At 56.4% G+C, this 12401-nt stretch overlaps 1 protein-coding gene across 1 annotated transcript in view; it reads right to left on the bottom strand.

Annotated features, from left to right (window-relative positions):
- EPB41L4A (erythrocyte membrane protein band 4.1 like 4A) overlaps nt 1–8918 on the bottom strand; it is a 99124-nt gene extending 90206 nt beyond the window's left edge. Inside the window, exon 1 of the mRNA XM_058677546.1 lies at nt 8796–8918. Coding sequence (XP_058533529.1) covers nt 8796–8894 — 99 coding nt within the window. The 5' untranslated portion in view covers nt 8895–8918. The remainder of the gene's footprint in view (nt 1–8795) is intronic.
- Nucleotides 8919–12401: the final 3483 nt, after the last annotated feature.

The raw sequence follows: 12401 nt of genomic DNA, 5'->3' as shown, positions 1-12401 counted from the left end.
GCACGCCAACCACCTGGGGGAGGTTTCCAACTTGGTCCTGGGTGGCTGCGGACCGTCATTTCCCGAGGAGGGCTGTGCATTCAAGAGTGAGAAGGGCCCAGGAGTGCTTGCCACCCCCCACAACTCCTAGGCACCACTGGCTGCACTGACCTGCTGACTTCAGTCTCCCAAAGGACAACCTGTTTGGGGCTAGTGAAGGCAGCAGCTGTGGGGAACCCTGGGAGCCCTCGGGGTGCCCCAGCTGAACAGGGGGCAGAAAGCAGCCTTGGCCCTTCCTCTCTCTCGGAATACCCCCACTCTCTACCTGAGTCCCCAGGGATAAACACACACTTATGAGTAAATTACTGCTTTGTGGGAAGTGCACTCCTGCAAAAGTGATTTCTTTCCCCAGAAGAGCTGCTGGGGCACAAGAGACCAGCTTAGCAGAAGCCTCGGTGGACACAGGAGGGAAAATAGAACAAACAGAAGAACCAACCATTTGATAGCAAACTCATTTCAAACAGAACATGATTCATTCACTATTTCTAGTTCCCCCAAGCAGCACACTCTGAGCTAGCCTTCTGAATGCTTCATCGTGGACCTGATTTTTCTTTTAAGAGAAATGAACAGAAACAGAGAGCATTCCTATTTGCTGGCTCACTGCCCAGAGGCAACGGCCATGGCCGATCGAAGCCCAGAGCCTGGAACCAGAACTGTGCCCCTTGGCTCCCATGCGCATGGCAGGGACCCATGCCCTGAGCCAGCACCGCTGCCCCAGGGAGCACTGCAGCAGAACAGAGGTGCTGAGCTCAGGCGTGCTGGGAACTTGAGCACCCTAACTATGCGGCTACACGGCAGCCATCTTCTTACGATGGAATGTGCTCCTGGACCCTGCACCAAAAGCGCTTAGGCTCCGTGCTGGGGGCTGTCAGGTTACGTTGCCTCTTGACACACAACCATCCCGTACCAGAGAGCAGGGTGTGAGAATCTCCCCCCACTCAGATCCAGGATCCTGCTAATGCACACGCCAAGGGGCACGTGGGTCCCTGCCGCCCACAACTGGACCTGCTGCCTCTCGGCTTCAGCCAGGCGCAGCCCGGCTGTGGTAGGCTCTGGCAAGTGAACCAGTGATGGGAGTTCCATGTCTTACTGCCTCTCAGAAACAAAAACAAAGGTGGGGCGGGGGGGACAGTGCTGAAGACGCAAAATTGCGTCTGTCCAGCCCCAAACCTCGGGCAGCTAAGCTCTAGCAGGTGCATTCTGCCTCCCACAATGCTGAGACATGTTCTTGCAGACACACGGTACTTTGGGATATGTTACGTAGAGTTTTTATTTCAGTTTTGAGTTATGCATCAAATCACCCCAACCAAGCAGCTGACACCCACAGGGCTCTCCTACAGCGGCTACCGAGGCAGGAGCCCGGTGAAGCTGAACACCGCTGGTTTGGGGGCGCCTGGGAGCTCATTGGGGGGCGTCAGCCAGGGCTGCAGCCTATCCAGGCCTGGCGGGGCTGGCAAGAGACTTCCCAGGGCAAGTGATGTGTGAGAGGGGAGGCAACCACAGGGCCTGTCTAACCAAACCGACAGCAGGCAGGCTGTCCACGTCGCTGCCGGAGCAACGGCGATCACAGGGAAGCAGCTGGCAATCACCCACGGAGGAAACCCTCACGTCCTCAACAATAAGCAGGCCTGATCTAGAAACAAAAGCAGCAGATTTTTTCTTGTTACCAAAACAAAGTCATCCTCTCCTATGTGGGGTTTTCAAAAAGTTCATAAAAAATGCATACTATGTACAGATTTTTTTTTTTTTTGCACCAAAATCGATTTCTCAGTTAACTCCACTTTCCTGGAACTTCGGAAGTTCCCTCGGGTCATCATCCTCCTCATTCAGCAGGCACAGAAGTGAAAGAACCAGACGATGTCTGTCCCCATGGCACGGCAGGGCAGGGTAGGTGCCCAGCAGACCACTCCACCAGGCAGCAGCCTGGTCATCAGGGCCTTCGAAAACCCTCCTCGGGTTGGGGACGCTCAGAGCTGGGCTACCAGCCAAGGCATGCACTGGGCTGCTCCGAGCGTGCCGGCCAGGAGCAGGGGTGCCGGCCAGGAGTGGGGCCCCCCTACCCCACCAGGATGGCGGCCTCAGTGAGGACATCTCTCTGCAAGGCAGGCTAAGGGGGGAGCCACCACAGGCAGACTTGCGGTGCCCGAGCTGGGCACCGCAAGGAGGGGGGCCTCTCCAGAAGTGCAGTGGACACAGGAAATGCTTGGGCAACCCTGAAGGACCAGCAGAAGCTGAGCAGAGCTTTGGGGGCAGAACACACAGCAGGTGTGAAGGCCCCAAGGCAGAAACAGGCCAGCAAGGTTAGAAACAGACTCTTCCCTGGACAGCTTCATCAGTCTGAAGGTTCAGAAACCAGGAACTCAGGAGTCCCCTTATTTACCATCACCTCTAGAATAAACCAAACCTTTCCCTGCATCGGGCAGCCATACACACCAGCAAAGGTGGAGTACTGAGGGCGAGTTTTTCCAGAAAGTGGACACCCTCTGACCAGCACATCTGGATCCAGTGGCTGTAGCTTCAACCCAAGCATGTCACAAGATGCCAGCCTCATGTGGCATCATGATCAGGCAGAGCAGCAGAGCAGGTGCCTGGGCATGCTGGCAGACTCTGGGCAGATGGCCCGGGGCTGAGAGCAGGGAAGCAGGGCAGAGACCGAGTCCCGGAGCAAGCCCTTCTCATCTACCAGGCCTGCCTGGCCACTGGTTCAAGCCTTCAATGCTCCACTTCTGACTTAGCTCCCTGCTAATGTGCCTGGGAGAAGCGTAGGAAAATGGCCCAAGTGCCATGTGGGAGACCTGGAAGCAGCTCCCAGTTCCTGGCTTTGGCTGAGCCTAGCAACTCTGGCCATTGCAACAACAAATACAAAATCCAGAGACAGATCTTCCATCTGCAGGTTCACTCCCTAGTTGGCTGCAACAACCAGGACTGGGTCAGGCTGAAGCCAGGATCCTTCTTCTGTCGTCACACGTCAGCAGCAGGAACCCACACACATGAACCTTCTTTCACTGACTCACAGGTGTATTAGCAGGAAGTTAGACTGGACTCAGAGCAACTGAGACTTAAAAAGGCACTCCGAAAGGGATGTCTCCACCCAGCCTTGGCAGAGGCCTTGCAGTCCCCAGGAGTGGTGGTACCAGGGGAGGGGGAGAGGGAGAGCAAACAGGAAACACACACCAGCTCCCAGGGCACAGGAATGCAAGCCACACTTGTGAGAACAGCATCAATGCTCCCTGTGGCAGGACGGGTTTCTGAGTCACCAAGTAAACTGGCCGGTTCTGGAATTCATCACACATAGCAACCCAGGCCTACAACCTGTGCAGACAGCTGCCGGCTTCAGCTCCATACATGAGACTCGGACTCAAAGCCAAGGGCATCAGCCCTGACAGCCCGAGGTAGACAACCAGGAGCCACACACAGCGATCTACAGAGAACTAACACGGCAGGGAAAGCCTGGCCACAGCTTCAGAGGAACAGCTGTGGCTGAGCGGGGTCTCTGGCCTCAGCCATGTCAAGTCCATGACACACACACACAGACACACACAGCCTGCAGATACACACACACACACACACACACACACACACACACTGTGCTGAACAAGGCCTGGGAGTAAGGTTGGATCAGACCACGTCACTTCCAGAGCTGAATGGGAGGTGAGGCTAGGGCAGGACTGTGCCACCCACCGTGGGAAACCCCGTGTTCTCATTCTGGCAGGTACCTATGAGCATCTGTTACCACTCACAAATACGCCCACGTTCCAGAAGACTGCAGAAAGCTGCCAGAATAGACATTACTGCTCACAAAATACATGCATGAAACGCATCAGCACATTGCCCGCCCTCTGGTCTGACCCAGGCTGTCCACAGTGAGGGTCCTCACACTCAGAGGCTTTCCTAACAAAGGAACTTTATTCTTCACATGGGAGACTGCCAATTCAGCTATCCCAGTTATAACACGCCCTTCATTTCTCAGATGACGGCTAAAAAGCATCCGTTAGCAGCAGCTCACAGCTAGAGATGCTGGGTCACAGCTTGCTCCAGCAAACAGGTGAGCCCAGAACCAACACCGACACTGCAGGAGGTGCAGGGGGTGCAGACAAGGGTCCAGTCAGGCTCGGCCAAAGGCTTCCTAACAGGTGGCACTTGATTTCAGTCTTCAGGAACAGTGTGGGTGAGGGCGCGCTGAGACACAGAAGGGTACACCTGTCAGCAGGAATGCTGCGCAGGAAGTAAAAAGAGCTCCTGGAATGCACGGGAAGATGACCTGTCCTGCAGGCCCTGAGAGAGCTCAACCTGGGCACACAGAGCAAGACTAGGCAGAGCATGCCACGTGCCACCGTGAGGCCAGGCTCTGGACAGAAAGCAGGGAAGGCCAAGGAGAGGGGGCAGGACACAGCCACGTCCTCACACGGACACCACGGGGCTGCAGGTGCCACACCGGCTCCATCCTCAGGCAAAAGCACACGCGTCTCCGAACGCTCCACAGCGGGTAAGTTCTGGACGGCACCAACATGCAGCCCTCAGCGCCCTGCTCCTAACCACCCCTCCGCTGTCCCCAGAGTAAGAACGGGAAGTGTGGGACGGTGCGGGCACCACGCAGTCCTCACCGAGCAAGAGGCAGGACCGTTCCTCCGCCCCTCCAACAGAGGCAGGTGGAGGAAGAGACAGGAAGGTGTCCAGCAGTGCCTCTGCACCGGTGCTGGGTATCCAGGGACGCAAGCACAGGGGAAGGGGCTCCCAGCATCTCCTAGAGGGAGGCCTCCTGGGGCTCCCACTGCTCAGCGCGCACTAAACCTGGCACAGGCCACAGGGCCGAAGTCGCAGCCCCACCTTGCCTGTGTCAGTGAGAATGAGCAGCTGAGCGTGCACAGACTCCGGCTCCGGCCCGGCCTGCCCTCGGCCCTGTCCCAGTCGCAGAGTACATAAACACTGCACGCAGCCAGAACTCGGGCAGTGCTGCCTGGAGCCTGCAGACACCATGCTCGCCTTCAGCCAAGGGAGGCAGCCGCTGGCTGCAGGAGTGGGCGCGCAATGCTTCCCCCTCCCAAGCTGCCGGCCTGGATTCACCTATCAACATTAAAAGGTGTTTTTGAAAAAAAAATATTTTCAAGGAAAAACAAAGCATTTCCTATGAACATGCAATGTGTGGTTTTGTTTTTGTTTTTGTTTTTTGCTTTTAAAGACTTTTCTTTTCTTGGAAAGTCAGAATTATAGGGAGGAGAGATAGAAAGATCTTCTGCCCAATGGTTCACTCCCCAAGTGGCCACAACGGTCGGAGCTGAGCTGATACAAAGCCAGGAGCCTAAAGCTTCTTCTGGTTCTCCCAGGTGGGTGCAGGGTCCCAAGGCTTTGGGCCATCATCAACTGCTTTCCCAGAGCAGAACCAAGGAGCTGGATGGGAAGTGGAGCATCTGGAACACAAACCAGTGCCCATATGGGATCCCAGCACATGCAAGGCGAGGACTTCAGCCATTAGGCACCCGCACTAGACCCAGAATGTGTGTTTAGGGACTGTCCTCATCTGCCATCACAACAGGGCAGCACTGAGACCTGGATGGCTCACACAGGGCGTCCTACGGCCAAGGAGACACCAGCAGAAAGGGGAGCTGCAAGGTTACAGCTCCCACCTGGGCCTGCGCGGCCCCCAACCCGGATCTCACAGGTCACACACACGCGAGGCGTAATCCACAGAGAACCCCGCATTCCGAGGCGCTGTCTTAAACAGTCCACCTGGAATGAAAATTATAATACTTCTTATGAGAGATGCATGTCATTTCAGCCCCTGCCTTCTAACTGGTTTTCTGGTGCATCCGGAAGTTTCCAATCAAAGTGAACTCCCAGGAACCCTGGCGTGAGGGGTGGGGGTGTTCCTGAGCAGCTCACAGGTGGATGGTAAACATGCAGAACACCTCAGTAAAGACTGCAGGGCATGAGTCAAGTGTCCACCTGCTGTTACAGGTGGGGAACCAACCCCTGTGCAGCACATGCCACAACTCCAGGGGCTAAAGGCTCACAAACAGGAAGACACTGCCCTGCCCCACATTTATACCAGCAATTCTGAAGGCAAAATTTATGATCACATACATGATATCTCCCCTGAAAAGCTCTGGCTACCAAAATGACAACCCGCAAGCTCAGTGCAAGCCACATTCCAGCTTTTGTCATAAAATCTTTACCTGCCCCCACCCCCAGCCCGGGTGCCAACAAAACCATCTCAAAACAAACACTACTCACAAAGCCAAGAGCAAGCACAGCAGAAACCCTTTGGATAACAACAGATGCGGCAGCAGAGAGCCGAGCGCTACACGCATGGGTTCAACACAGCCAGCCTCCTGCTCACACACACCAGGCTCAGCACAGCCAGCCTCCTGCTCACACACACCGGGGTCTGGCTCAGCACAGCCAGCCTCCTGCTCACACACACCAGGCTCAGCACAGCCAGCCTCCTGCTCACGCACACCAGGCTCAGCACAGCCAGCCTCCTGCTCACACACACCGGGGTCTGGCTCAGCACAGCCAGCCTCCTGCTCACACACACCAGGCTCAGCACAGCCAGCCTCCTGCTCACACACACCGGGGTCTGGCTCAGCCAGCCTCCTGCTCACGCACACCAGGCTCAGCACAGCCAGCCTCCTGCTCACACACACCAGGCTCAGCACAGCCAGCCTCCTGCTCACACACCGCGGTCTTCCCAGACAGAACTCAGAATGAGCCGCGTGAAAAAGACCTCCTTTCCCCCATGTTTATTCACTTTGCTCTGCTACAATTCATGTTTTATTCAAATTCACTGTGCATTTTTAAAATTTTTTTCCTTTTCATTGGGAAGTCAGACATACAGAGAGAAGGGGAGACAGAGAAAGATCTTACATCTGATGATTCACTCTCCAAGTCACTACAACGGCCACAGCTGAGCCAATCCAAAGCTAGGAGCCAAGAGCTTCTTCTGGGTCTCCCACATGGGCGCAGGGTCCCAAAGCCATCCTCTACTGCTTTCCCAGGCCACAAGCAGGGAGCTGGATGGAAAGTGGAGCAGCTAGGATATGAACCAGTGCCCATATGGGATCCCAGTGCGTGCAAGACAAGAACTTTAGCCACTAGGCTATCATGCCAGGCCCTCTGCATTTTTTTTTTCTAACAATACTATCGGCAAATTCTGAACTATTCAGGAATTGGTGTGATTCCTTCTAGTCAGGGACAGATGTCTGGACAATTTTAAGACAAACTTAGCTGTCCTTTTTTTTTTTTTCAGCTGTCTTCATTTGAAAACAAAAAGCCAAACAGGAAACAGGGTCATCAAACTGAAAACAGAAATATTTCTGAAAAATGCAAGAAGCTTTTTTCCTAGTTCAATTGTAGGGGCATATGGAGTCACTGATATTCCTGCTTAACTCTGTCTTTGGTGAGAATCGAAATTATCCCTGGGGAAAAGTCTCTCCTAGCTTTAGCAAGTAACTCAAAAGTAACTATTTACTTTTCCACTCATCAACTAAAGTAGAAGTTAGCGTAACCAACGCAGGACAAGCTCACTATACCCACACACCACTGGAAGTCTATGAAGTATGTTAAGCATCGAACACTCAGAACAGTGACACACAGGTCCAGTCAACTTCTGAGTATCATCCACAGACAAGATGCGGTGTTCCATCAGAACACAAACACGCTCGATTGGTCGCACACCCCACAGTGTTAACAGGTGCCGATCACACACATCCTTACGGCAGCCTGGCAGGTGCACAGGACGGCTCACCTGGCAGACAGTGTGGCCATCAACAACCCCGGGACACAGAGGAGTCCCCACCTGCTGTGACTGCCACACCTCCGTGCAGTGTAGAGCAGCTACTATCCTTCCACAGCTCACCTACCGTTAGTCTGTAAGGCCCAAGAGCTCCCTCCAGGGATCAAAACAACTGTGAGTTATCCCTCACTCCCGAGCCCCCCGCACCACACAGCCAGCACCCACTCCCAAGGACTTCCCAGCTCAGGAACATCTCCTTGTTGCCTTGGAATCACATCATAAGTTAATCTGTTAATTGTTTCCACCACAACCACACATACACACACTCCACAGGCAATCTGCGTGGAGGACAATCAGGAATCCAGCACGGGCTGACTGGTGCCTGCTTCATCCACTCACACTCCGCAGAACACCAAGTACCTGCCGAGCACTGCGGACCCACACAACTCCGAATACACCACACCGCTCCAAGCACACACGGAACACCGAATGTAGGAGCTAAGTTCTCTTCTTGATTCCCAGGACTGGAACACCAATAAGAGTGGGAAATCAACATCCGCTCCTGAGCACCCGGCTCTGTGTGCTATTGTACAACTTCCGAAAGGGGAGAGTTAACAATGCTGTCGCCCTCGCTGATGGCTTTTGTCCCTCGCTCCAGAATGACAGCTGGGAATTTAGACTTCTGCACAGCCTGGATGGAGCGTGCCCAAGTGCAGGCTGTGCCCCCAGGGAATGGCCAGCCGAACAGGTCCTCCACAAACGTCTTCCACAACGCCAGCCAACTGCTGGCCGTTTGTGGTCCCCAATGGTCTCAGGAAGCGTGTCGCCAAAAGGGGGTCTTCCAAGGGAAGGGGACTCGCGTCGGGTCAGCTTGGAGCAGGTCCAACTGCTGTCCGGGGACGATCTCTGCCCAGGAATGGGGTACCTCGGAGAGTGGCCCGGAACCCCCAGAGTGGCTCTGCACTGGGTCTGGGCAGGGCCCGCGCTAGCCTTCGCTCATTCTCGCCCGCGCCCGCTCACCCACCTTGACGCCCTGCTGCTGCGACGTGAGGGTCAGCTTGGACTCATCCAGGAGCAGAACTTCGCAGTAAAAGTCCTCGGGCGCCGCGCAGAAACAGCCCATGGCGGCTGCCGCCGCGTCCCGCCGAGCCAGGGAGCTATGACCCCCGGGCGCCGAGCATTCGCTGTCCCAGCCGAGGTCAGGGCGAAAAAGAAGGCCAGCTCCCGGCGCGGGCAGCGAGAAGCCGGGGACGCAGAGCGGCCCGGAAGTCAGCGCGGGGGGCCGGAGTAGGCGCCCGAGCAGCGTTCGCGCCGGGCACGGTCAGCGCCGGAGCCGGGAGTCCGCGTCAGCCCAACTGGGCGCCCAGGGCAGCGGCACGTTCCCGCGCATCCCGCGGCTCCGCTCCTCCGAGGGCGGGGCAGCACGCGCCCTCCAGCAGTTTTGCGGGACCTGGAGCGGCGAACAGGCAGGGGATCCCGCAGGCGGGCAGTCCCCTCGGAGACCCGGAGGGCTTCCTGTCCCGGTCCGCACCTGTGCCCGTCCGCGCGGGGCGTCCGCTCTCGGGAGCCTGGGGGGTGCCCACGACCCCCGGGCTAGGGCCCAGGTCTCGGCGGAGCGCGCCCCACCCGCAGGCGCCGCGCAGCCGGAAGGGGCCGCTCGGGGTCGCCGAACAAGGGCTCAGTTCGTTGCGGGGGGCGGCGACGCCCGCCCGGGGGTCCCGAGCCGCATCTCCAGGCTCGCACGCGTGGCCAGTTCACGTTCTGTCCCCACCCCACGGCGGGCGCTGCCCGTCGCCGGCGTGCGGGAGGCGCGGGGCGTGCCAGGCCGCGAGAACGGAGACGAAAGTTCTCTTGGCGACGCGAGGGCGGCACCGGGGCGGGGGCAGCCCAGGTGCGGCGGGGCCCGCCCCGGACGTCGGCGCGAGGCGGGAGCCGCTCCCGGGCGGGTCTCGGCAGGGCGCAGGCGGCGCGGGAGGTGGCCCAGGCCCTAGTGCCACTGGTCCACCAGGCGGAGGGGCGGGTCCAGACCCGCCGAGTCTGTTTCCCGGGAGACCCGGGGGCTGGCTCGGGGAGCGCCGGCGCACGGCAATCCCAGTCCCACGGCCTCGACACGGCGGGCACCGGCGGGCACAAAGGCTCGGGGCTGCAGTGACCCCTGCTGGGCCCTGGCGCCGCGCGCAGGCAGCTCAGACAGGGCGGCAGCGAAGGCCGGGCCCGCGGGCATGGAGCAGGTGCAGGCGGCTCTTGGCAGCCGGAGAACCGCGTGCAAGGCTGGGCCTCCCCTCCAGGCAACGCGCTCCACTTTAAGGGCTCGGGCGCCCTGAGGTGGTGTAGAGTTCCTTGAGGTCCAAATCGCCTTTTACTGAAAACGTAGTATATTTGAGCCTCTTTTTTTTGGTCTTAACTTTACCTCCAGCTGTAAATACAATTCTGTTGTCTCCAACGTGCACTCTGGGAATTCGAAGCAGGCTTGGAATTTCGGGTCCAGTTCCAAGTCCAACCTTGGATATTACGGTGCATGGGTCGCCCCTTGGACAGCAGACCCCGGGCTGCTGACCTCCGGGCCACCAGGAAGGACCCCTGCCCTCTCCACTGCAGGGAGAGGTCCGCTCAGAGCAGGGACAGCTCAGCGGGTGTTTCTCCAAATCTTTGTTTTGTTCTTTTTCTGCAGGGATAAGCCAGGGCGTGGATAGTTTGGGATTGGGACTGGGGCAGAGTTTGGAAGCCTAGAAAAAGCATCCAGAATTGGAGATGAAATCTTCCTTGAGTAAATGGGAGGTTTCTGCGCTGAGTTTTGTGCAAGTAGTTTTATTTGGAGTATCTTGGCAATAGCCTGCATTGTTGAGTGTACTGCAGTAAGTCTGCGTTCACAACCAGGCCAAGGAACCTGCTCCCTCCGGCCCCGGGCCCTGGCCACACCTCTCCCAAGCCATCCCGGATGTACCATCCCTCACCCAAGAGGAGTTGCTAGTTGCAGAGTCAGTCACAAGCGGCCTGGAGCAGTGTCGGTTCCTCTGTGGACTGGTCCTCTTGTTAGGGCCATGGTTCTTTTGTTTCTATTGTTTAGCAGTGTTCCCTGTTTATCCATCTGTGTGGGAGGTGCGGCAACAAAGCCCCTGATGGCGACTGTGACACCAGGTGTCTCACAGTCCTGGCCACCCCAGGATCGCGGTGCCAGTGCCCCCCACTTCACCCTCCACTACTGGCAAGGTCTCTGCCTGGGTCTGTGCATGGCTCTGTGTCTGTGTTTCTTACAAAGACGCCAGTCCTGTGCAATCAGCCCAGCCCCGTGACCACATTAAACCCTAATTGCCTCCTGTGGACCCTGTCACTAAGCGTAATCACACCGGCTCAGGCCTTCCCTATGGGAATTTTGAGACATGATTCAGTGTCCAGCAAGGTTCTATGTCTGCATGTGAACAGGTACCTTTACTTCTCCTAAGCTGAGACTGAGTCAGAAGATGCATCGATAGCAGCAGCAGGTGTTTGGACTCGGGCCACGGGGGACACCTGAACTCCCACGTCCTGCTGGCGCACACCTTGGGAGCCAGCAATAGGGGCTGGGCCACGTTGAAGCTAGGGTGCAGGGGCCCCCAGGGCGTGCACCAACAGGCAGGTGGAGCCAGGAGCAGCAGTGGGTATTGAACCCCCACACCTCAGTGTGTGTTAGGAGGCGGTGCCCTAGATTAATATGCAGACCGGGTGAAGTTCCGTGAGCAGAAGGCTCCACTGGAACGCGCATCAGACGACCTTGGTGTCTCCTTGGTCAGATGGCACACGGGGGTATCATGGGAAGCAGGCGTATTACATGCACAGGTGGGGAAGATGGTACAGCCTCTACAGATCTGGTTGTGATCCCAGCTCAGCTAATCCAGCCTACCCTCCCTGCCTAGTCCCCCACAGCACACCCACTGTACATCACAGGTTGGCAGCTTGGTGAAAAGTTGAACAGAAGCAGGGTAACTCAGAACGCCTGCGCAGAAACGGAGCTAGACGGTAAGTCTGTCTGGGTGCAAAGAAGGAGTTAAAGTCCAAACATAGTGTTCTCACAATGCGAATTTTCCAGGAAACTTTGAAGGCTCCTCATGCGCCTGGGTTTCAAGGAAGCCTATGCCAGAATAAACATCTTTTAATTCCATTTTCCCACCCGTATTTTGAAAGACTCTAGATCTTCAAACAAGGTTTTAGAGAAAGGTTTTCTATCCAGAGATACAAACTAGCAAGATACTGCTCAAACACATTTTTCCCAGGAAAATCATGTTGTTTTTCAACACATGCATAACATAAAACCCTCCTCTTAAAGCTTTAGTGTCAAAGCCTTTGATCTCTTTTCAGAGATTTTTTTTCTCAAGATGATATTTTGTCATAATAATTGGCCTATGTAAGAGTCAAGAGGCAAGCCAGTTCAGCCTCGATGTTGTTCTGTGGAAATATGTGGGCCATCTGCGCCAGCCTGCAGACCCTGCCCTGGAGGAAGAGGAAGAGACTTCACAAGCAGCCGCCACCCGTCGTGCAGAGACAAGCCAGACCCAGAGCTCTTGCTGAACACCCTGCTCTCCTTAGTGAGATGGGGTGCAGTAAGCCGGGACTGCGTCATCTTTTCATAATTTTGCATCTCCCAAGTTTCTGA

Source organism: Ochotona princeps, chromosome 19 (genome assembly GCF_030435755.1).
Source record: "Ochotona princeps isolate mOchPri1 chromosome 19, mOchPri1.hap1, whole genome shotgun sequence".
Lineage (NCBI taxonomy): Eukaryota > Metazoa > Chordata > Mammalia > Lagomorpha > Ochotonidae > Ochotona > Ochotona princeps.
Note: the sequence above shows the minus strand (reverse complement) of the source record. Positions and strands in the feature narration are given on the sequence as shown.